Source organism: Schistocerca piceifrons, chromosome 7 (assembly GCF_021461385.2).
Source record: "Schistocerca piceifrons isolate TAMUIC-IGC-003096 chromosome 7, iqSchPice1.1, whole genome shotgun sequence".
In the NCBI taxonomy this organism is placed as follows: Eukaryota; Metazoa; Arthropoda; class Insecta; order Orthoptera; family Acrididae; genus Schistocerca; species Schistocerca piceifrons.
This window is the reverse complement of record NC_060144.1, coordinates 204,723,370-204,747,604: the sequence shown is the minus strand read 5'-3', so window position 1 is coordinate 204,747,604 and position 24,235 is coordinate 204,723,370. Positions and strand designations below refer to the sequence as shown.

General features: G+C 44.6%; 1 protein-coding gene across 1 annotated transcript in view; it reads left to right on the top strand.

Annotated features, from left to right (window-relative positions):
* Window positions 1-272: 272 nt before the first annotated feature.
* Window positions 273-24,235, top strand: part of LOC124805552 (neuropeptides capa receptor-like) — a 733,846-nt gene continuing 709,883 nt past the window's right edge. Inside the window, exons 1-2 of the mRNA XM_047266119.1 lie at window positions 273-466; window positions 548-761. Of these exons, the coding sequence (XP_047122075.1) occupies window positions 273-466; window positions 548-761 (408 nt within the window). The remainder of the gene's footprint in view (window positions 467-547; window positions 762-24,235) is intronic.

The following is a 24,235-nucleotide window of genomic DNA, read 5'->3' as shown; positions in this document are numbered from 1 at the left end:
CCATTCGTATACCTATATTTCGGTGGACACGTCCTCGATGAGTCAAAAGTGCTACATTTGCTCACTGGACAAATGAAGTTTCTAGATTACCGAGGGAGGAATCAGGCCGTAGGGAGATAATACGTAAATCGTTGGGTGTGATGTATCGAAGGGCTTGTAAAATCAGTCTCGTTTCGTGAATAAAGTGGAAGGGTGCATCCATACTGGGCGAAACAGATACTACGTTTGGAGTGGTACGTGAGGGCAGTCGGGTGTAGCGCACAATAGTCGTCATGGTGAAGTACGGGCTGCCGCTGGCAGAGGCGCCGGTGCCGGACACGTCGCAGCTGCTGCAGCTGTACTTCCGCGTGTGCGGGGGCGGGCGCGCCGGCAACGCCTCGCTGGCGTCCTCGCTGCCCGCCTCGACGCTGGTGTCGCTATGCGCCGGCACCAACTCCAGCTGGGCGGCGGCCGTGCTGGGCGGCGGGCGGCGCGGCCCCGCCTCCGTGGGCGGCGTGGGCGCCTACCCGGGCGTGGACGACGCGGGCGCCGCCGACGTGTGCAACAGCATGGTGGACGTACTCGACGTGCTCTACCTCTACTACATGCCCGCCATCATCCTGGTGGGCCTGCTGGGCAACGTGCTCAGCTGCGTGGTCTTCCTCAACACGCACCTCAAGCTCCGCTCCTCGTCCTACTACCTGGCCGCGCTCGCCGTCGCCGACTGCGGCTTCCTCACCACGCTGCTGCTCGTCTGGCTCAACAGCAGCGTCGGCGTACAGGTAGGGCGGCGCGCGGCGCTACACCTTGCCTGGCTTGTTACTGCCTGAGCAGAACAAGTATCGACCCAGAAATAGGGTCACACTGAAAGTTTACCGTCTCACCTCCTTGCCTAGAGACGCCAGATGAAATTTGATGTCGTCAAGCCCTGAATCAAAATTGCGCAACGGATAACTGGGGAGAGTAGCTAGAGAGCGTGTCCTTTCTGTACGATACTAACAAGGGAACCTCCCTATCGCACCCTCCCCTTAGATTTAGTTAAAAGTTGGCATAGTGGATAGGCCTTGAAAAACTGAACACAGATCGATCGAGAAAACAGGAAGTTGTGTGGAACTATGAGAAAATAAACAAAATATACAAACTGAGTAGTCCATGCGAAAGATAGGCAACATCAAGGACAGTGTGAGCTCAGGAGCGCCGTGGTCCCGTGGTTAGCGTGACTAGCTGCGGAACGACAAGTCCTTGGTTCAAGTCTTCCCTCGAGTGAAAAGTTTAACTTTTTATTTCCAGTTTATGTGACAAACTGTTATGTTTTCATCACTTTTTTGGGAGTGATTATCACATCCACAAGAAAACCTAAATCCGGCAAGGTAGAAGAAACTTTTTACCCATTCGCCAAGTGTACTAGTTAGGTGGGTCGACAACATATTCCTGTCAAGTGACGCACATGCTATCACCAGTGTCGTATAGAATATATCACACGTGTTTTCCTGTGGAGGAATCGGTTGACCTATGACCTTGCGATCAAATGTTTTCGGTTCCCATTGGAGAGGCACGTCCTTTCGCCAACTACTCGCACGGTTTTACGGTGCGGTCGCAAAACACAGACACTAAACTTATTACAGTGAACAGAGACGTCAATGAACGAACGGACAGATCATAACTTTGCGAAAATAAAGAAAGTAAAATTTTCATTCGAGGGAAGATATGAACTAAATACCTCTCGTTCCGCAGCTGCTCACGCTAACCACGGAACCACGGCGCTCCTGAGCTCCCACTGTCCTTAATATTGCCTATCTTACCCATGGACTACTCAGTTTGTATATTTTGTTTATTTTTTCATAGTTCCACACAACTTCTTCCTGTTTTCTCGATTGATCTGTGTTCAGTTTTTCAAGGCCTATCCACTGTGCCAACTTACAACTAAATCTTAGGGGGGTGCGATGGGGATGTTTCCTTGTAAGCAAGGGGCTGGAGGGCTCACACGCTGATGTGTGGGTCCCTGCATTCTGTAGCTTTTATTTTAAATAAATTCCTTTAACTTGACTTCTTTGTGATTTTTAAGGTATGTTAAAGATTGATGACAGTTGTTTTCCTATTTATTTTAAACATTATCACTCGACTTTACAGCGCTAGCAGCAATTGTTTGTTTACAAATATTACAGTTTTACAACTTATAGCTCGGGTATATTATACACTAATCTCTACGCACATTTCTACGGTAAGACGGAATTGCATTGGCCAAATGTATACCACCAAAGTCTCCCAACATTTTACATTCGCTATGAGAGGAGGATAACGGGCAAACTGAGGACCAGATACTTTAACACAGGGGGTCAAATTTCCGGAATTAAACGAGCACATTCATTACCTTACACAATCCGAAGCAGGAAATAATAGAATTAGTACAAATATTCAAATACCTCTCTTCCATGCGTGGAGTAAGGGTGGCGCTACTATGCTGCAGTACTACTTCCCAACAAAGATTTGGCCACGCTTTACGGAAATGTGTGAGGAGGATTAGGAAAGTTCATGTGGAGATTCACATCCAGGTACAAGAAATGCATAATACACGACACACGTAAATACATATTACGAAGCCTGACACATTTCTTTCCACCCGTCCACATGGGTTCTGTTGCACCCGCGGCCGGCTGCGTCGTGTAATAAAATTGGCTGCGGAGCCGCCTCTGTTTCTATTTCCCGGTGCGAGCGAGCAGCGAAACCTGCTGCTTATAGAGCGGAAACTACTGCACCGTTTCACTGGGGCAGCAGTGGAAATGCTACAGCTGTGTCATACTAACCCAAATGAATTCTATAGTCACATGTTCACGATAGATGAGTAAAGTCGAATCCCAAAACTCATTAAGCAAAATGATACTTGCGACTGTTTGACTGCCGTAGTTCGGTGGTAACACATTATGCTCGTGGAGGTCGAACCTTGACAGAAGCATTCTACTGAAATATCGTAAAGGGGATGCGGTAGTTTGTCAAGACAAAATGTCACAGAAAATTGCCTATGGGTGTGGTGTTACTCCCCAACAGGTCACTTCTCATTCTACACACCAGCTGCTTCTTTGGACTTTCCAACTGGCCTTCCTGTCCCCCACGTCCCTCCCTCTAGGACCCCTGCTGCTCCCACCTCTAATTTTGTTTCAACGTCGGCCTCCCGATTCGAACCTGGGATCGTAGCAGCAGCGCGCTTCCGGACTGATGCGCCTAGAACCGCTCGGCCACGACGGCCGACCAATATGTTATTCCGCGCTAGTTTGGCTACGAAACCCCATTTCTAACACCCTACGCAATCAGACGTGTGTATCATTATATCTGATCAAAAAGTAAGTTACTCTTCTAAGCTATAGCCATTTATTAAACCACACACACATAGACAACACGGCTGAGACAACATACAATGTGTCCACTTCTCCACATCCTCAAGGGACTGTAAACATCTCTCGGAATGGGCAACCAACTATTCGATTCCGGATGCCTAGAAATAACCTCCGGTGCTATGTAACACCTTGATGCAACTACTTTCACCGAGCGAGGTGGCGCAGTGGCTAGCACACTGGACTCACATTCGCTTCCGGCCATCCTGATTTAAGTTTTCCGTGATTTCCCTAAATCGCACCAGGCAAATGCCGGGATGGTTCGTTTGAAAGAGCAGGACCGATTCCCTTCGCCGTCCTTCCCTAATCCGATGAGACCGATGACCTCGTTGTCTGGTCTGCAAATGACCCTGAGCACCATGGGACTTACCTACTGAGGTTATCAGTCCCCTAGAACTTAGAACTGCTTAAAGCTAACTAACCTAAGGACATCAGACTCATCCATGCCCGAGGCAGGATTCGAACCTGCCACCGTAACGGTCGCTCGTTTCCAGACTGAACGTTGTCTGGTCTCCTTCCCCAAAAACAACCCAACAACCAACCAATTTCACCTCATCGTTTCGGAATCGTCCACCAAGATCCGCTTTCATCTTGCCGAACATTGGTAATCGCTTGGCGCTTGGTTTGGACTATACGGAGGATGTTACCATATCTCCCACTTGAATCGCTGGAGCAGTTCTGACGTTTAGTGGGCTGAGTGCGGTGTTGCTTTGTAGTGCAACAAAGTCGCACCGGCGATCAATTTTCCTTTAATTGCCTTACGCAACGGGTACAACGTTTGATAGAACGAAGCAGAGTTGACTGTCGTACTTCTCGGCATATCGGCATAAATTCCACGTGCAAAAAAAAAAAAAAAAAGTCATCACCTTTCCGGCTGAAGGTTGGACCCTGGCCGTCTTTCGTTGTGGTGATGTGGTATGCATCCATTCCGCCGATGTTCTGTTTGTTTTGGAGGTGAAGTGGTGGACGCACCTTTCATCTCCTGTGATGATTCGCCGCATAAACTCCGCGCCGTCCACAAAATATCGTTCCAAAAATGCCAGTGACAGTTGGAAAACTTGTCCCTTGTCAACAACGATAAGCAACCGTGGGACCCATGTGGCACACGGTTTGCGATATCCAATGTGCTGGTAAACCATGGAGAGCACCATACGCAATGTTCAGCGTGCTGGCAACTTCCTGCTGTGTTATGCTCCTATTCTCTCTAATGGTCACATCAAAACGGTCAACATTTGCAACAGCACTGGACGTTGCGTGCGTGCCTGCCTTCGCGATATTCATCATTGACATCCGCGCGCTCGACGTGAAATTGCTTACATCACTTTACAGTACCTGAGCGTCATAATGCACGCTCACCATATACAGTAGCGAATAGATGATGAATGTCAGCGCAGTTGAGCCATTTAGCCCACAGAAATCAGATTGTTGTACGTAGTTGTAATTTGCATTGAACATAAAGTAGACGCGCCATTGAGAATAGCCAGCTCTGCACACTTAACACAACAGGATACCACACAACTATTGCTATCGGACGCGGCAGCAGTTACTGTTGGGTGCTACACATTGGCCACGGTCTCGACACTCAGCGTGCTCTCCTGGGGAGCTAGTGTAACTCACTTTTTAATTCGTCCTCGTATCTGTGGCATCGAGCTTCCAAACGGAATATCCAATTTAAATGAAATTTTTCTTGTTTGAAAGCTGATTTAAAAGCTGATTTAATCGGGACAGTTCTTAACTACGTTCCATAAAAGTCAGTTAAAACATTTAAATTTAATCAGGTAAACATGGTGAATGGATTTTCCGCCAGCGCGCTCTCTTGATACACGCTATGTAGTATGTATGAACTACATCAAATTGCGTATTACGAGATTGTAGAACTCAAAGATTTATACAAAAGTCTGCGAGAACATATGCGCCGGCCGTGTGGCTGAGCGGTTCTAGGAGCTTCAGTCTGGAACCGCGAGACCGATACGGTCGCAGGTTCGAATCCTGCCACGAGCATGGATGTGTGTGATGACAAATGGGTTCAAATGGCTCTGAGCACTATGGGACTTAACATCTGAGGTCATCAGTCCGCTATAATGTAGAACTACTTAAACCTAACTAACCTAAGGACATCACACACATCCATGCCCGAGGCAGGATTCGAACCTGCGACCGTAGCGGGCGCGGTTCCATTGTAATGTCCTTAGGTTCGTTCGGTCTAAGTAGTTCTAAGTTCTAGGGGACTCATGACCTCAGATGTTAAATTTCATAGCGCTCATAACCATTTGAACTATTTGAGAACATATGCTTATCTCCTAAATATGACTAACAACCATGATTTTTATCTCTCGTACTCGTCCGTTACAGAACCTACAAAGCAGAAAATAGCTGATTGTGACCCAAATGTTAAAGATAAACATATGCTCTCGCAGACTCCTTTGTTGTTCTTTCTGACGTCTACAATTCAGAACTAAATCAGATGATTTTAACCTAGTACTTTGGGGCAGCTTGTTGCAGGGGAGCGTAATGGCAGCCCAGTTTCTGCAACTTGATGTAGAAATAGCGCTACTGCTTACTGCTAAGTTACCTAAGTTAGCTAAATATATACTAAATCACAGCCAAAGAATGTATGTGAGAATTAAAAGAAAAAACATGTAGATCATATAAGTGAAAAATATTTCGCATCGCAGCTTCGTGTTTCATCCTGGAAAGTATTTGTGTGGATGTGAGGATAGAGAGCCGATCGTATCAAATCTACTAGTAAAAAACAAATTTAAAAACCATGGGATAAAACTAATGTCAAAATTTTAAAAATCCCTGACAGAAAAATCTCTAAAAAGTAAAAAAGATAATATTGCATGCTGCCGGCATTGAGAGGTGGACATGTCACCCAAATTCACTAAAGAAATCCATGTTAGTTACGCTAATACACTCAACCCCGTTCAACTACCACAGTTCCTGTCATGCAACAGACTATTTATGGGGGAAATTATTTTATGGCCCAGTTTGAGTACCGTCTTAGATATGATTCTATTTACGATAATTTAATAGCTGATCACTCAATTTCAGGCAGACGGCGCTGATAATAAAGGTGAAATTAAACTATTAAATAATGCAATAACTTTGGTATCACAAAGTGATTTATTGTGAGAGTTCCTGAGGTAAGAGGGGCGTTTGAAAAGTCAATGCAAAGTACGAGAGATGGCACCATCGGCGTGTATCGATGTCATGTTTAGTTAATAGCATCTTTGGAAAGAACGCACACCAAGTTTCACCCATACTGGTCTACTTTTTGTGTTTAGCATTCGTGTGAATGAAGGAAGTCGAGTTATTGTCAAAAATTGGACGAAAAAGAATTTCGTATAGTGATTAAACATTACTTTATGAAAAGCCAAGCGCCTCAGGAGACTAAAGAGAAGCTTGATAAACAATACGGTGAATCTGCACCTTCTATTAGAACAGTTTATAAGTGGTTTCAATATTTTCAGTGTGGCCATAAGGGCACAAGTGATGCTGAACGTTCTGGGCGCACTGGGGACGTTACGACTCCTGAAATCATTGATAAAATCCGTGATATGACGATGGATGACAAAAGAAGGTGCGTGAGATTGTTAGTGCTGTGGGCATCTCGAATGAATGGGTACATAATATTTTGCGTAAACATTTGAGCATGAGAAAGCTGTCCGCAAGATGGGTTCCGCGATCGCTCACGCTTGACCAAAAACGGATGCAACTGTCCAGGAAGAATCCGCAGGATAGATGAAACGTGGATACATTACTATACTCCTGAGACCAAAGAACAATCTAAACAATGCGTTACCAATGGGGAATCTGCATCAAAAAAGGCGAAGACCATTCCTTCGGCCAGAAAGATTATGGCGACTGTCTTTTGGGATTCGCAAGGGATAATCCTCATCGACTATCAGGAAAAGGGTAAAGCTATTACAGGTGCCTATTGTTCATCGTTATTGGAACGTTTGAAAACCGAGCTACAAGAGAAACGCCGGCGATTGGACCGCAAAAATGTCCTTTTTCATCATGGCAATTCACCAACACACACCTCAGCAGTTGAGGTAGCAAAATTGATGCAAATAGGATTCCAACTGGTTTCACATCCCCCCCCCCCCCCCTATTCTCCGGACGTGGCTACCTCGGACTACTATTTGTTCCCCAATTTGAATAAATGGCTGGCGGGACAAAGATTTTACTCAAACGAGTAGGTGATTGCAGCAACTAATAGCTATTTTGCAAACTTGGATAATTCCTATTATTCAAAAGGATCAACAAATTAGAACAGCGTTGGACGAAGTGAATAAGTCTAAAAGGATACTACGTCTAAAAACAAAAAAGGTTTACCCCAAACATATAAGTAGTTTCTACTTTTGCACGGACTTTACAAACGCTCCTCGTATTACGAGACGAAAATATTGACTGGAATATAAATACGAACAGTGTAACTTGGGTAATGAGATGTTGGCTGAATTCGTGTGTAGGATCAACTATGACGTTACTGAGCCCTACAAAGTTGGTGAGTGAGCGTATGAGTTAACACGTTACCCTGACTGTTACAAACATCTACTTGGGAAGAGAGCCCTTGATACAGATCACACATGCAAGCCATGCTGTGTATGACAAGGCAAAAGCGTAAGCTGGGACGCGTCAAATTAATTAGAGAAGTACCTACTGCGGCGGTGCTGCAAATACATTACCACTTGCTACACTGGTCGCGCGCTTTTGTTCGGAGCACAGGGATTCTGTTTGCAGCTGCTGTAAGTAGGCTGTTTATCTTTTCTTATTGGCAACGTTACGTAGCGCTCTATATGAAAATCACTGGCTGTGCTGTGTGCAGTCTGTGGCTAGTTTGCATTGTTGTCTGCCATTGTAGTGTTGGGCAGCTGGATGTTAACAGCGCGTAGCGTTGCGCAGTTGGAGGTGAGCCGCCAGCAGTGGTGGATGTGGGGAGAGAAATGGCGGAGTTTTGAAATTTGTAAGACTGGATGTCATGAACTGCTATATATATTATGACTATTAAGGTAAATACATTGTTTGTTCTCTATCAAAATCTTTCATTTGCTAATTATGCGTATCAGTAGTTAGTGCCTTCCGTAGTTTGAATCTTTTATTTAGCTGGCAGTAGTGGCGCTCGCTGTATTGCAGTAGTTCGAGTAACCAAGATTTTTGTGAGGTAAGCGATTTGTGAAACGCATAGGTTAATGTTAGTCAGGACCATTTTTTGTAGGGATTTTTGAAAGTCAGATTGCGTTGCGCTAAAAATATTGTGTGTCAGTTTAAACACAGTCATGTATAATTTTTCAAAAGGGGACTTTTCACTGCTTTGAGTGGTGGTCCGCTCCCGTTGATAAAGACCCTACCGAAATTGAGGGAGCGCGAAACAACAAACAATACCGACTGCTGGCCCCAAGTGGTAACAGACAGGCTCTGCTCGGACTACCGTGACAAAAGTATTTCTGACTCCTGTTGTCACCTTCATGCTGGCTGACCAGAAAAGAACTATCGTTCGCTCTTTGTCCAAATGTGAACACGACCGATCCCATAAACTCCTCATTTAGCCTTCATACCTAAAGAATAGCGCCCGGTCCCAACCACACACGAAAATCTTCAACCGCGGGAGGACGGAAAAACAGCCGCCAATCATACTCTGATTCTGGCGCTCCTTTCCCTCCGAACCATTACAGTTAATTCTGCTTCTTTAAAGTGCCATTCCGCCAAATTCGCAGCGCGCTCCTTTCCGTCAGCACGTGTAATACCTGTCCACCAATCAGATGGCGTTTTTAGGTCTATGCACGAGAAATCATAGTCCTGAAACGGGGTTGAAACACTTGCACGGAGTGACACATGCACGGAGCCTCTGGTTCCTGCTGGACTAACCGGCTTTTCACAGGTACTGGAACACTAAGAAGTCTAGCAATCCAGCACAGCTACTCGTGCGAGCTGACTCGCGTTCACATCACAGGAGCCACCAACCATGTGTCGCTTCAGGGTGTCTCATTAACGCGTTTCGCAGCCAATTTTAATTTTAAGACTCTTGTATTAATGAGAACTTGCAATGAAATTCAACGTAATGAGAAATGGAAATGAAATGCAACATGGCAGCCTTATGATGACTGCCGCTTTAGATCGAAATTTAAATTGACACATTCACATTTCATTACTATTTTATTTAAACGTCAAACTAAATACATAGAATGTCAACGAATATTACTTATTTTAAAACTTCCAGGCAGATTAAAACTGTGTGCTGGACCGAGATTCGAACTCGGGACCTTTGCGTTTTACGGGCAAGTGCTCTGATTACTTATTTTACTTTTCACCAACGTGGCAACGTCTGGTACTATTTTCTGAGAAATGCTAATTCGAAGCCAAGCTCTCAAGTCTGCCAGTGAGCTTCTGTGGGCGGATCTCGTTACTAGTAAAAATGCAGGATGTACATGTAAGTCTAAACATCGACATAATAGTAGCTGCCGACTTCTTAAGTCGTGAAACTTCACACTGAAGAAACAGAAGTCGATGAGACTAATTTCACTATGAGTCTATAATCACACAATCGTTACACTGTAGGTGTGCAAGTTGCACCCTAGCTGTAGCCGAGTTTCCACAGTGTCAGTATAACCCGAAAATCATTGAAACAGCGCAACATGAAAAGCAGTTAATGGTAACGTGATACAACTGCAGATTCATTCGTTGAGTGTTCCTCCACAAAAACCAAAAATGTATTTCCGTAGTGAAAATGTTCGGAAACTTATTGAGATCTTTAGTTTCTCTGCTCCCTTATGATGAATACTTTCTTCAGTCATATCGCTTGGAAGTTTTTTTTCCTTTTTTTTCGACATCAGCTTCTTGCTGTTCGTCTTCCAAGTATCCATAATCTTTTGCATGGAATTTATTGTAATGCTGTTGTCAATTGAATTCTTTTGTTGTGTTCAAAGTATTGATCCGCATTAACAGAATACCAAGCGTATCAAGATACCATCACACACATCAAACATATAGACTAGGCATCCTGCACTGATACATGGATGTTAATGTGTCTGACTGCTTTGAAGTTCCTAAACCGAACAGTATGATACTTTCCATCATTTTAAAAAGAGATACCCTCCATTTTAAGGGGAGACTCCTCCCTAAAACTTCGAAGGACATTTAATGACTACTTCACATCTTTGGAGTGGTTACTCTTAGATCCCAAATCATTTGGCTCTATTCGTATAACAAGTACGTCTAAGAAATGTTCGAATTATGGACTGCATAAAGGGGTGTGGGGCACGGAAAGATGCCAAAGTTAATTTTTTATTTCCGTCGCCACCAAACAGAACCGAACTTGGCATAAAGCCAAACAGAGAAAAACGGAAGAGAAACAATTGGCAGTCAGTTGTTTGAAATCAATTTCTTGGCCCATTGACTGTGTAAATATAAATTTAGGGAATACAACGAAATACTCTTCAGTACAATAAACAACCGCCAAGGAAACAGCCATTGGCTTACGATCAGATATCCCTACCACTGTACCTCGTTAAAAAGACTGCACAGATTTTTATTCATAAAATTGAAGAAAAAGGCTACTTTGATCTGGAAATTACAAGAAGCCTCATACAAGCAAAATGGGAAAATGTTGTGGTGCCGGTGAATTTTAATTGGTATGTGTTATTCCAAGATTTATTTTTTGATAAAATGTAGAAATCCGTTTTACAACATTTTTTTTTTTTGGTTGTAGGATCATTGCACTTTTTTATCATAAATATTAACCTGTATGAATCAAATTATCGAAAATATAATTTGTTTATTTCATCATCACATTTCTGTACCGATAATTAGAGAAAATGCAAGGCTAAAATTTGAAACAAACTCTGAAATTTAAATTTTTAATACTTTTCATAAAATGAATGCTCAGAGCCGTGGAACTAGGTCTCGAGAAAGTACCTACAAAATCTATCACGTGAAAATTGTGCTGTGAGTAACAAAAGTTGGTTTTCAACAATACCATTAAAAACACATTAAAAATTAAAAACTCGAAAACCATTGAAATTATGGATCTCTAAACTTGGGTATTACTACATCTTTACAAAATAAACACGATTTTAAAATTTAATTGCTATTGGTAAAGTACAAAAAAATTGAAAATTTTGGGTGGAATTTCGCCGTATGCACTGCGCCGTATGTACTGTATGTTCGTATCTAAGGCTACGTCGAACCTAGTTATGGTCATTACTCTGAAGGCAGCAAATTGGTAGCAATTCTCTAGTGCTACCAGTCTGCCGTGCTGCGTTACGTAAAGACTTCTTACCGTCCCATGTTACCGCGAGGACTCACAACCCAACTGGCGAGGGAGGGAGATCGCTCTTACTCGCCTAGCCGCATCCTCAGCAGGCCTGCTGTAGTCGACGTCATGTGTTACTAGAAATAAGTTTTAACGTATGTTGAAAGCTTGCAGAACTGCGATAAGTCGCTTTTCTGTGATAATTTATGATGTCTTTTCTAGTTTCATGCTGGTTTGCTGATCTTCTAACGGTGGGACAAAGTGTGGATTTCATTGCATGACATTTTTCTGCGTTTCCGCTGCAAAGATGTTGTATTCGGTGTCCGCCACACAGATTTTAAGAACCTCTCAAGACTAATGCTGCGACTGTTCCCTAGAAAAAGTTAGAATTTGAGTAGTCTTGTCACTTTTCATTAGGAAAGATTTTGCAAATTTCAAGAGACATTTAACCGGCTTTTTGTCGTTTCCAGGGAACACCGGGCGTAGGTAGTCTCGTTTCGTCCCCATTAAATTTACTTACAATATTTACAATAGCGTCAATTAATACATTAAACCACTTTTCAATATTTACAAATGTTTCAACCATCTTGACGTTTCCTTCGCCATTGTAATTTCTATGAGTAGGCCACACAACTCAGAAATCATTTTAAGTTCCCATCAGTTTGCAGTTTCGTTGAAGCCTTTGCAATCGTTTCGTCTGTCTTCGTTTCTGACTTTTGTGTTCCCATCGAGGCTTAAAATTAGTCGACCAAATTGGTGGCCATTGTACTATGTATCTTGTCGAAGATTTTTCACTAAAGAGTAACCATTCGGATGAGCTTCTGATATTAATGTCTTCATTCTTCGATTCCATCGTTGGTGTTGCTGTTGTTGCTGCTGCTGTTGTTGTTGTTGTGGTCTTCAGTCCTGAGACTGGTTTGATGCAGCTCTATCCTGTGCAAGCTTCATCTCCCAGTACTTACTGCAACCTTAATCCTTCTGAATCTGCTTAGTGTATTCATCTCTTGGTCTCCCTCTACGATTTTTACCCTCCACGCTGCCCTCCAATACTAAATTGGTGATCCCTTGATACCTCAGGACATGTCCTACCAACCGATCCCCTCTTCTAGCCAAGTTGTGCCACAAACTTCGCTTCTCCCCAATTCTATTCAATACCTCCTCATTAGTTATGTGATCTACCCATCTAATCTTCAGCATTCTTCTGTAGCACAACATTTCGAAAGCTTCTATTCTATTCTTGTCCAAACTATTTATCGTCCATGTTTCACTTCCATACATTGCTACACTCCATACAAATACTTCCAGAAACGACTTCCTGACACTTAAATCAATACTCGATGTTAACAAATTTCTCTTCTTCAGAAACGTTTTCCTTGCCTTTGCCAGTCTACATTTTATATCCTCTCTACTTCGACCATCATCAGTTATTTTACTCCCTAAATATCAAATCTCCTTTACTACTTTAAGTGTCTCATTTCCTAATCTAATTCCCTCAGCATCATCCGATTTAATTTGACTACGTACCATTATCCTCGTTTTGCTTTTGTTGATGTTCATCCTATATCCTCCTTTCAAGACACCGTCCATTCCGCTCAACTGCTCTTCCAAGTCCTTTGCTGTCTCTGACAGAATTACAATGTCATCGGCGAACCTCAACGTTTTTATTTCTTCTCCATGGACTTTAATACGTACTCCGAATTTTTCTTTTATTTCCCTTACTGCTTGCTCAATATAGAGATTGAATAACATCGGGGAGAGGCTACAACCCTGTCTCACACCCTTCCCAACCACTGCTTTTCTTTCATGTCCCTCGACTCTTATAACTGCCACCTGGTTTCTGTACAAATTGTAAATAGCCTTTCGCTCCCTGTATTTTTCCCCTGCCACCTTCAGAATTTGAAAGTGAGTATTTCAGTTAACATTGTCAAAAGCTTTCTCTAAGTCTACAAATGCTAGAAATGTAGGTATGCCTTTTCTTAATCTTTCTTTTAAGATAAGTCGTAAGGTTATTATTGCCTCACGTGTTCCAACATTTCTATGGAATCCAAAGTGATCTTGCCCGAGGTCCGCTTCTACCTGTTCTTCCATTCGTCTGTAAAGAATCCGCGTTAGTATTTTGCAGCTGTGACTTATTAAACTGATAGTTCGGTAATTTCCACATCTTTCAACACCTGCTTTCTTTGGAATTATTATATTCTTCTTGAAGTCTCATACATCTTGCTCACCAGATGGTACAGTTTTGTAGAGACTGGCTCTCCCAAGGCTGTCAGTAGTTCTAATGGAATGTTGTCTACTCCAGGAGCCTTGTTTCGACTCAGGTCTTTCAGTGCTCTGTCAAACTCTTCACGCAGTATCTTATCTCCCATTTCGTCTTCATCTACATCCTCTTCCATTTCCATAATATTATCCCCAAGTACATCGCCCTTGCATAAACCCTCTATATACTCCTCCCACCTTTCTGCCTTCCCTTCTTTGCTTAGAACTTGGTTTCCATCTGAGCTCTTGATATTCATACAAGTGGTTCTCTTGTCTCCGAAGGTCTCTTTAATTTTCCCATAGGCAGTATCTATCTTACCCCTAGTGAGATAAGCCTCTACATCCTTACATTTGTCCTCTAGCCATCCCTGCTTGGCCATTTTGCACTTCCTGTCGAACTCATTTTTGAGACGTTTGTATTCCTTTTTGCCTGCTTCATTTACTGAATTTTTATATTTTCTCCTTTCGTCAATTAAATTCAATATTTCTTCTGTCACCCAAGGATTTCTATTAGCCGTCGTCTTTTTACCTACTTGTTCGTCTGCTGCCTTCACTACTTCATCCCTCAGAGCCACCCATTCTTCTTCTACTGTATTTCTTTCCCCCATTCCTGTCAATTGTTCCCTATGCCCTCCCTGAAACTCTGTACAACCTCTGGTTTAGTCAGTTTATCCAGGTTCCATCTCCTTGAATTCCCACCTTTTTGCAATTTCTTCAGTTTTAATCTACAGTTCATAACCAATAGATTGTGGTCAGAGACCACGTTTGCCTCTGGAAATGTCTTATAATTTAAAACCTGGTTCCTAAATCTCTGTCTTACCATTATATAATCTATCTGATACCTTTTAGTATCTCCAGGATTCTTGAACCACGTATTAGCTATCATTAAGTTATGCTCTGTGCAAAATTCTACCAGGCGGCTTCCTCTTTCATTTCTTCCCGCCAATCCATATTCACCTACTATGTTTCCTTCTCTCCCTTTTCCTACTGACGAATTCCAGTCACCCATGACTTAAATTTTCGTCTCCCTTCACTACCTGAATAATTTCTTTTATCTCATCATACATTTCATCAATTTCATCATCATCTGCAGAGCTAGTTGGCATATAAACTTGTACTACTGTAGTTCACTATGCTGTTTGTAGTAGCTTACCTGCACTCCGATTTTTTTTATTCATTATTAAACCTACTCCTGCATTACCCCTTACTGATTTTGTATTTATAACCCTGTATTCACCTGACCAAAAGTATTGTTCCTCCTGCCACCAAACCTCACTAATTCCCACTATATTTAACCTCCATTTCCCTTTTTAAATTTTCTAACCTACCTTCCCGATTAAGGGATCTAACATTCCACGCTCCGATCCATAGAACGCCAGTTTTCTTTCTCCTGATAACGACATCCCCCTGAGTAGTCCCCGCCCGGAGATCAGAATGGGGGACTATTTTGCCTCCGGAATATTTTGCCTCCGGAATATTTTGCCTCCGGAATATTTTGCCTCCGGAATATTTTGCCTCCGGAATATTTTGCCTCCGGAATATTTTGCCTCCGGAATATTTTGCCTCCGGAATATTTTGCCTCCGGAATATTTTGCCTCCGGAATATTTTGCCTCCGGAATATTTTGCCTCCGGAATATTTTGCCTCCGGAATATTTTGCCTCCGGAATATTTTGCCTCCGGAATATTTTGCCTCCGGAATATTTTGCCTCCGGAATATTTTGCCTCCGGAATATTTTGCCCAAGAGGACGTCATCATCAGTTGATCATACAGTAAAGCTGCATGCCCTCGAGAGAAATTACGGCTTCCTTGCACTCCCCTTGCTTTCAGCCGTTCGCAGTACCAGCACAGCAAGGCCGTTTTGGTTAATGTTACAAGGCCAGATCAGTCAATCATCCAGAGTGTTGCCCCTACAACTACTGAAAAGGCTGCTGCCCCTCTTCAGGAACCACACGTTTGTCTGGCCTCTCAACAGATACCCCTCCATTGTGGTTGCCCCTACGGTACGGCCATCTGTATCGCCGAGGCACGCAAGCCTCCCCACTAACGGCAAGGTCCATGGTTCAGTGACGTTATTAAAGCGATGGCGCCTTCCACTGCAGTCCCACATCTGTCTTGGCCTATGTTCGTTATCTAGCCACTGGTCCACAAAATAGTCATAAAAGTCCTGAAGCTTCTGTTTTTGAAGCGTGCTCTCCTAAATACACAGCCAACCATCATCCACCATTTCCAATGAGAGATGTTCTAAAGCACAACACACTTTTACGTGACAGTGCATTTCTATTTTTTCCTTATAGACTGGAACAAGGCCGTAACACTGAACTTGTTTCTACAAATATTGATTAAACTGACAATTGCAGCCAGTAATCTTAGTTCCAGGAAACAAACTGTTAGCTGCTTGGACGATGGCAATTTCAAAGTCCATCAGAGATGCAGGGTTCCATCCAGGCACGTTAGTTTTTTCTCGCTTGGCAACAAAGCGTGAACAACTGGAATGGTATTAGTTTCTGCAAAAAAAAAGAAAAAAAAACTACCGGTGCAAACTGCTTGCTCGAACTCTTGAACGTTCCATTCAGAAAGAATTATTTGCAATTTGCCAGCGAAAAGGGAAAAGCATGCTTATCAAACACCAGTATTGTCATACGGTTCCCTGTTATCACCTGCAAGTATAAAATTCCTACCATTATTCACCAGTAAATTATTTTTTTGGAAGAATATTATTCCAGAATCGTTTGACTTTTGCGTAGCGCCCATATATTTTCGCCTAATACGATGTAGCGAATGTTTCGCACGTGTGTGTGGTGGTAACGATGTTTCTAAGACGTAGCCCTCATTGATGAGCTGCCCTACTTCTTCAATGTAAACTGATTAAACTGTAGCGTCTGTTCTTTTTTTTCCGCCTGCTTCTTTGCACTGACAGTGTTTTCGAACTTCATTTGCTGCTTCATCTGGAATACAAGCCTGGCTACTTTCTCCTAAATCTGTTATCCTAATGTGGATAGTCTTCTTTTGCGTTTATTCTTTATAAAGTTTACTCAAAGCCAGTAAGTCACGTCTTGTTTCTTTGTATAGTCCACTACATACTGATGCCCATTGTAAATCAGCAAAGGCTTCCCTTTGTTGTTCTCAGTGAACTCCATTTTCTCACCCCTAAAACATGGTAAACTACTTTCTGGTAAAAGCTCAACTGCAGTACGGAACTCTGGGAGAAAGCCGCGCACACCACGAACTGGTGCGGGGACAGGCAATTTTGCGCAGGAAATGGGCTTTGCGCTTCCCACAGAACGTCGCAGGTATCGGGGACAGGACATTGTCCCTACTTCCGGAACGTCCTGCCCACTACATGCACTGTCCTGCGCTTCGTGTAAGTGTCCATGTTGTGTTGGCTGAAGAGCCAACGCCGTGTTACTAATGGGGGCCGAAATGCACGCGTTTTGGCTCACGCAGGCTGGCGTGAGGAGGGAAGGACTCTACTGACGTGAGGTCTGGAACATGACAAAGAGTTAGAATTCAGAAAGCGGACGTAATTAGTTTGATACTGAACTTTAATCCATTAATGATGAACGTCGCTCTTGGCGGTGCATGATTCACAATATTATCAGTTCAGAATACATTCTTGAAGAATATGGCGCCTTGCTAGGTCGTAGCAAATGACGTAGCTGAAGGCAATGCTAAACTGTCGTCTCTCCAAATGAGAGCGTATGTAGTCAGTGAACCATCGCTAGCAAAGTCGGCTGTACAACTGGGGCGAGTGCTAGGGAGTCTCTCTAGACTACACCTGCCGTGTGACGGCGCTCAGTCTGCAATCACTGATAGTGGCGACACGCGGGTCCGACGTATACTAACGGACCGCGGCCGATTTAAAGGCTACCACCTAGCAAGTGTGGTGTCTGGCGGTGACACCACAGTCCCTAATTTCCTCTCCGTACAGGTGTGTCTCCGTGCAAGTGTCAAAAACTCGCGTCAAACTGCCTCTGGCCGTTGGATGGCAGTGGTCTACATGAGCGACGTCACATTGACACCCCATGGACTCAGATATTAAAATTATCTGAAGTGGCACAGACAGTGAAGCGGTCCGGCATGGTCTGGTAGGCGACCAGCAAGCATCAGTCCACTGAAACGATTTGCGAGGTGCCAGCTCCGATGTTGCCCAGGTCCTGGACCCCCTGCTCGCCTCGCTACAAAAGACGAAAACGCCGGACTCCCCTGTGGTGCGACGAACGGGCTGCTACTGTGCGAATCAGGCCGAGCTCTCCAAACGCGTGGCTTACACTTAGTGATCAAAAGTATTCGTACACCTGGTTGAAAATGACTTAGAAGTTCGTGGCGCCCTCCATCAGTAATCCAGGAATTCAGTATGGTGTTGGCCCATCCTTAGCCTTTTCAGCTTCCACTCTCACAGGCATACGTTCAGTCAGGTGCTGGAAGGTTTCTTGGGAAATGGCAGCCCATTCTTCATGTAGTGCTGCACTGAGAAGAGGTATCGATGTCGTTCCAGAACATCCCAAAGGCGTTCTATAGGATACAGGTTAGGACTCTGTGCAGGCCAATCCATTACAGGGATGTTATTGTCGTGTAACCACTTCGTCACAGGCCTTGCGTTATGAACAGGTGCTAGATCGTGTTGAAAGATGCAATCGCCATCCCTGAATTGCTTTTCAACAGCGGCAAGCAAGAAAGTGCTTGAAAAATCAATGCAGGCTTGTGTTGTGACAGTGCCACGCAAAACAACAAGGAGTGCAAGCTCCCTGCATGAAAAACACGACCGTACCATAACACCATCGCCTCCGAATTTTACTGTTGACACTACACATTCTGGCAGACGACGTTCACCGGGCATTCGCACTACCCTGCCATCGCATCGCCAAACTGTGTTCCGTGATTCGTCACTCCACACTAAGTTTTTTCACTTAGTCGTCCAATGTTTACCCTCCTTACACCACGTGAGGCGTCGTTTGGCATTTATCGGCGTGGTGTGTGGGTTATGAGCAGCCGCTCCAGCATTAAATCCAACTTTTCACACCTCCCGCCTAACTGTCATAGTAGTTGCAGTGGATACTGATGCAGTTTGGAATTCCTGTGTGATGGTCTGGGTAGATCTCTGCTTACTATACATTACGCCCCTCTTCAACTGTGTCGGTCTCTGTCTGTCAACAGACGAGGTCAAAAAAAAAAAAAAATCGCTCTGAGCACTATGGGACTTGACATCAATGGTCATCAGTCCCCTAGAACTAAGAACGACTTAAACCTAACTAACCTAAGGACATCACACAACACCCAGTCATCACGAGGCAGAGAAAATCACTGACCCCGTCGGTAATCGAACCCGGGAACCCGGGAGCGGGATGCGAGAACGCTACCGCACGACCACGAGCTGCGGACAGACGAGGTCAGCCTGTACGCTTTTGTGCTGCTCGCGTCCCTTCACGTTTACACATCACTATCACGTCTTAAGCAGTGGTCTTAGGGATGTTTAGGAGTGTGGAAATTTCGCGTACAGACGTATGGCACAAGTGACACCCAATCACCTGACCACGTTCGAAGTCCGTGAGTTCCGCGTACCGCCCCATTCTGCTCTCTCACGATGTCTAATGACTACTGACGTCGCTGAGACGGATTACCTTTCAGAAAGTGGTAGTACTATGCATCTCATTTGAAAAACGCATGTTTTTGGGGGTGTCCGGGTACTTTTGATCACATAGTGTACCTGGCCTTGCCGCTCAGGTTGCAGTGACGTTACACAGCGACCCACGCCTAATAAACTGTACCAGCCCTCTCATTTAGCTTGTGTCTAAGGAAAATCAAATCTTTCATTCCAGATTTCATAACTCCAATGACCTTATCTGCTAGTAGCGACTCGAGAACTTCTTAAGAGAAGGGGACGAGTCTTGAGAGTTTGTCGTCTTTCATATACACTCCTGGAAATGGAAAAAAGAACACATTGACACCGGTGTGTCAGACCCACCATACTTGCTCCGGACACTGCGAGAGGGCTGTACAAGCAATGATCACACGCACGGCACAGCGGACACACCAGGAACCGCGGTGTTGGCCGTCGAATGGCGCTAGCTGCGCAGCATTTGTGCACCGCCGCCGTCAGTGTCAGCCAGTTTGCCGTGGCATACGGAGCTCCATCGCAGTCTTTAACACTGGTAGCATGCCGCGACAGCGTGGACGTGAACCGTATGTGCAGTTGACGGACTTTGAGCGAGGGCGTATAGTGGGCATGCGGGAGGCCGGGTGGACGTACCACCGAATTGCTCAACACGTGGGGCGTGAGGTCTCCACAGTACATCGATGTTGTCGCCAGTGGTCGGCGGAAGGTGCACGTGCCCGTCGACCTGGGACCGGACCGCAGCGACGCACGGATGCACGCCAAGACCGTAGGATCCTACGCAGTGCCGTAGGGGACCGCACCGCCACTTCCCAGCAAATTAGGGACACTGTTGCTCCTGGGGTATCGGCAAGGACCATTCGCAACCGTCTCCATGAAGCTGGGGTACGGTCCCGCACACCGTTGGGCCGTCTTCCGCTCACGCCCCAACATCGTGCAGCCCGCCTCCAGTGGTGTCGCGACAGGCGTGAATGGAGGGACGAATGGAGACGTGTCGTCTTCAGCGATGAGAGTCGCTTCTGCCTTGGTGCCAATGATGGTCGTATGCGTGTTTGGCGCCGTGCAGGTGAGCGCCACAATCAGGACTGCATACGACCGAGGCACACAGGGCCAACACCCGGCATCATGTTGTGGGGAGCGATCTCCTACACTGGCCGTACACCACTGGTGATCGTCGAGGGGACACTGAATAGTGCACGGTACATCCAAACCGTCATCGAACCCATCGTTCTACCATTCCTAGACCGGCAAGAGAACTTGCTGTTCCAACAGGACAATGCACGTCCGCATGTATCCCGTGCCACCCAACGTGCTCTAGAAGGTGTAAGTCAACTACCCTGGCCAGCAAGATCTCCGGATCTGTCCCCCATTGAGCATGTTTGGGACTGGATGAAGCGTCGTCTCACGCGGTCTGCACGTCCAGCACGAACGCTGGTCCAACTGAGGCGCCAGGTGGAAATGGCATGGCAAGCCGTTCCACAGGACCACATCCAGCATCTCTACGATCGTGTCCATGGGAGAATAGCAGCCTGCATTGCTGCGAAAGGTGGATATACACTGTACTAGTGCCGACATTGTGCATGCTCTGTTGCCTGTGTCTATGTGCCTGTGGTTCTGTCAGTGTGATCATGTGATGTATCTGACCCCAGGAATGTGTCAATAAAGTTTCCCCATCCTGGGACAATGAATTCACGGTGTTCTTATTTCAATTTCCAGGAGTGTATATTGCCCCTTTAAGTTTACTGTAAGTAGTAGCATTTGGATCCAAGCTTCGTCGCATTAGGGGACTGGTAACTAAATAAAATAAGAACATAATACATCTAAAAATGGTAAAATATGAAATTTAAATACAAGAACGCTACCTAGGCAACTGAGGTAAGTATCAAAACAACAATATTAAATCGTTGAGTCTAAGTCTTAATAAACGTACTCAGAGACATTGGCAACGTATACGATGCCTTTCCTTACGCAACTGCCCATTCAGGTCACTGCATTTCGTCGCATCCCTCGTGGAGCACGCTGCACACCGCGTGACTCAGTCTCGCGGTTTCATGAAGTGTGTGTTAGTATGCAGTCATCAAACCACTTCAGGGTATGTGCCTGGTAAGATAGACTTAGGCATGAAACTAAGTTCGTACGTAATTAGGCAAAATGTGATATAAAAAATATGTAACTCTATTCGTTCGCCGGCCAGTGTGGCCGAGCGGTTCTAGGCGCTTCAGTCTGGAACCGCGCGACCGTTACGGTCGCGGGTTCGAATCGTGCCTCGGCCATGGATATGTGTGATGTCCTTAGGTTAGTTAAATTGAAGTAGGTCTAGGTTCTAGGGGACTGATGACCTCAGATGTTAAGTCCCATAGTGCTCAGAGCCAACCATTTTTGCTATTCGTTCACAATTTAGGCCAGCTAAAGACGGTCTGGTTTCCACATTTGATATAATAAGTAATTATAATTTCAACAGCTATTCTGCGGTGTGGATGCAGTAGTGGAAGAGATGACGCGAAGTAGAAGAGGCTTATACCCAGCAAAAACGAAAGTATGCTGCTCGAGAAGGTATAACGGCTCTTAATGACATATTTTTTTATTTACTTAGCGGCCCCAAAATGATAACGCTTCGGTCATATTATTACTACTTATGCTAACGAGGCAATACATATATTTTTTTCCATTTTAGAGGTTTATTGCATCGGTTGCGTTGTAATTTCTTATTTAATTCAACGTAATCTTCGTTCAGTGCGATAGCCTTACGCCACCATACTGGGAGGGCCTGCATGCCTACATAGTACTACTCTACTATTCGACGTCGTAAACTTTGTCTTGCTGCAGCAATATCCTCTCCAACATCCATGTACTGCTCTCAGTGCATCCTTTATTGGGGCAAATAAATGGAAGTCGGAAGCCATAGGGTGAAGGGGGATGAATAATCCAATGAAGTTTTGTTAGCTGCTCTCATGTGCGGAGACTTGTCTGAGTCTTTGCGTTCTCATGAAAGAGGGGAGAATTTCGTTTGCATGTTTGCGGCGACGAATACGTTGAAGTAGTTTCTTCAGTTTCCTGAGGGTAGCACACTACACTTCAGAGCTGATAGTTGTACCATGAGGGAGGACATCAAACACAATAAGCCATTGAGACAACCAGAGAAGCATCGCGACGACTTTACCGGCTAAGGGTGTGGCGCCACTCCATGGATTGCCATGTGTCATCTCCTAAGACGATGTTCGACAAAAAACTGTGACGACCAGCTACGTAACGCGCAAACGATGACGCACAGAAGGTCTTTAGTAGCTCTTTGAAGTCTTGTGTTAGGCACCGAGGACACCAACGGGCACACACCTTTCAGGACCCCAGCTGGTGATGAAGTGTGTCAGCACTACGAACAGAGAGGTTCAGTTGTACAATGAGATATTTTACTGTGATCTTCCGATAATATTGAATAAGAGCGCCCTCACGTGCCGTCATTGCAGGAGTCACAGCTGTGTATGGCCGGCCGCCATGCGGGACGGGACATCGGATGTGTTTGTGCGACCTTGATGCGGTGATACAGACGCCTCCTCCAACGGCTCAACATGCTTTTGTATACAGCAACATGAGTTACGTGCAAACATATATCCTGGGAGTAGTGAAGCAGCTTGGATCACTTAACAAAAGCAAGTCTTCCGGTTCAGATATACCAGTTCGTTACCATTCAGAGTATGCAGATACAGTAGCTCCGTACTTACCATATACAACCGTTCGCTCGACGAATCATCCGTACCATAAGAATTAGAAATATTCAAGAAAAGCAGTACGAGTCATTCACTAAATTACTGACCCATATCATTAACATCGCTATGCAGCAGGCTTTTGGAACACATATTGTGTTCGTAAATTATGCATTACTTCGAAGAGAACGGTTTGCTGACACACAGTCAACAGGAATTCAGAAAACATTATTCTTGGGAAAAACAACCAGCTCTGTACTCACACGAAGTGTTAAGTGCTATTGACAAGGGATTTCAAATTAAGTAATTCCAGATTTCCAGAAGTCTTTTGACGCTGTACCACACAAACGGCTTGTAGTTAAATTGCGTGCTTATGGAATATCGTCTGTTACGTCACTGGATTTGTGATTTCCTGTCAGAGGTCACAAAAAATGGTTCAAATGGCTCTGAGCACTATGGGACTTAACATCTGAGGTCATCAGTCCCATAGATTTAGAACTACTTAAACCTAACTAACCTAAGGACATCACACACATCCAAGCCCGAGGCAGGATTCGAACCTGCGACCGTAGCGGTCGCGCGGTTCCAGACTGCAGCGCCTAGAACCGCTCGGCCACTCCGGCCGGCAGAGAGGTCACTTTTCGTGGTAATCAATGGAAAGTCATCGAGTAAAACAGAAGTGTTTTATGGCGTTCCCCAGTGTAGTGTTACAGGCCCTTTGCTGTTCCTTATCTATATAAACGACTTAGCTGCCAATCAGGGCAGCCGCCTTAGGTCGTTTGCAGATGATGCTGTCCTTTATCGACTAGTAAAGTGATCAGAAGATGAAAACCAATTCAAAAACGATGTAGAATAGATATCTGTACTGTGAAAAAATTGGAAATTGACCCTAAATAACGAAATCTGGGAGGTCATCCACGTGAGTGCTAAAAGGAATCCGCTAATCTTCGATTACACAATAAATCAGTCAAATATTAGACATGATGAATGGAAGTGGTGATGTCTGAAATGACAGCTGGAGTTTAAAATTTCGATCTGAA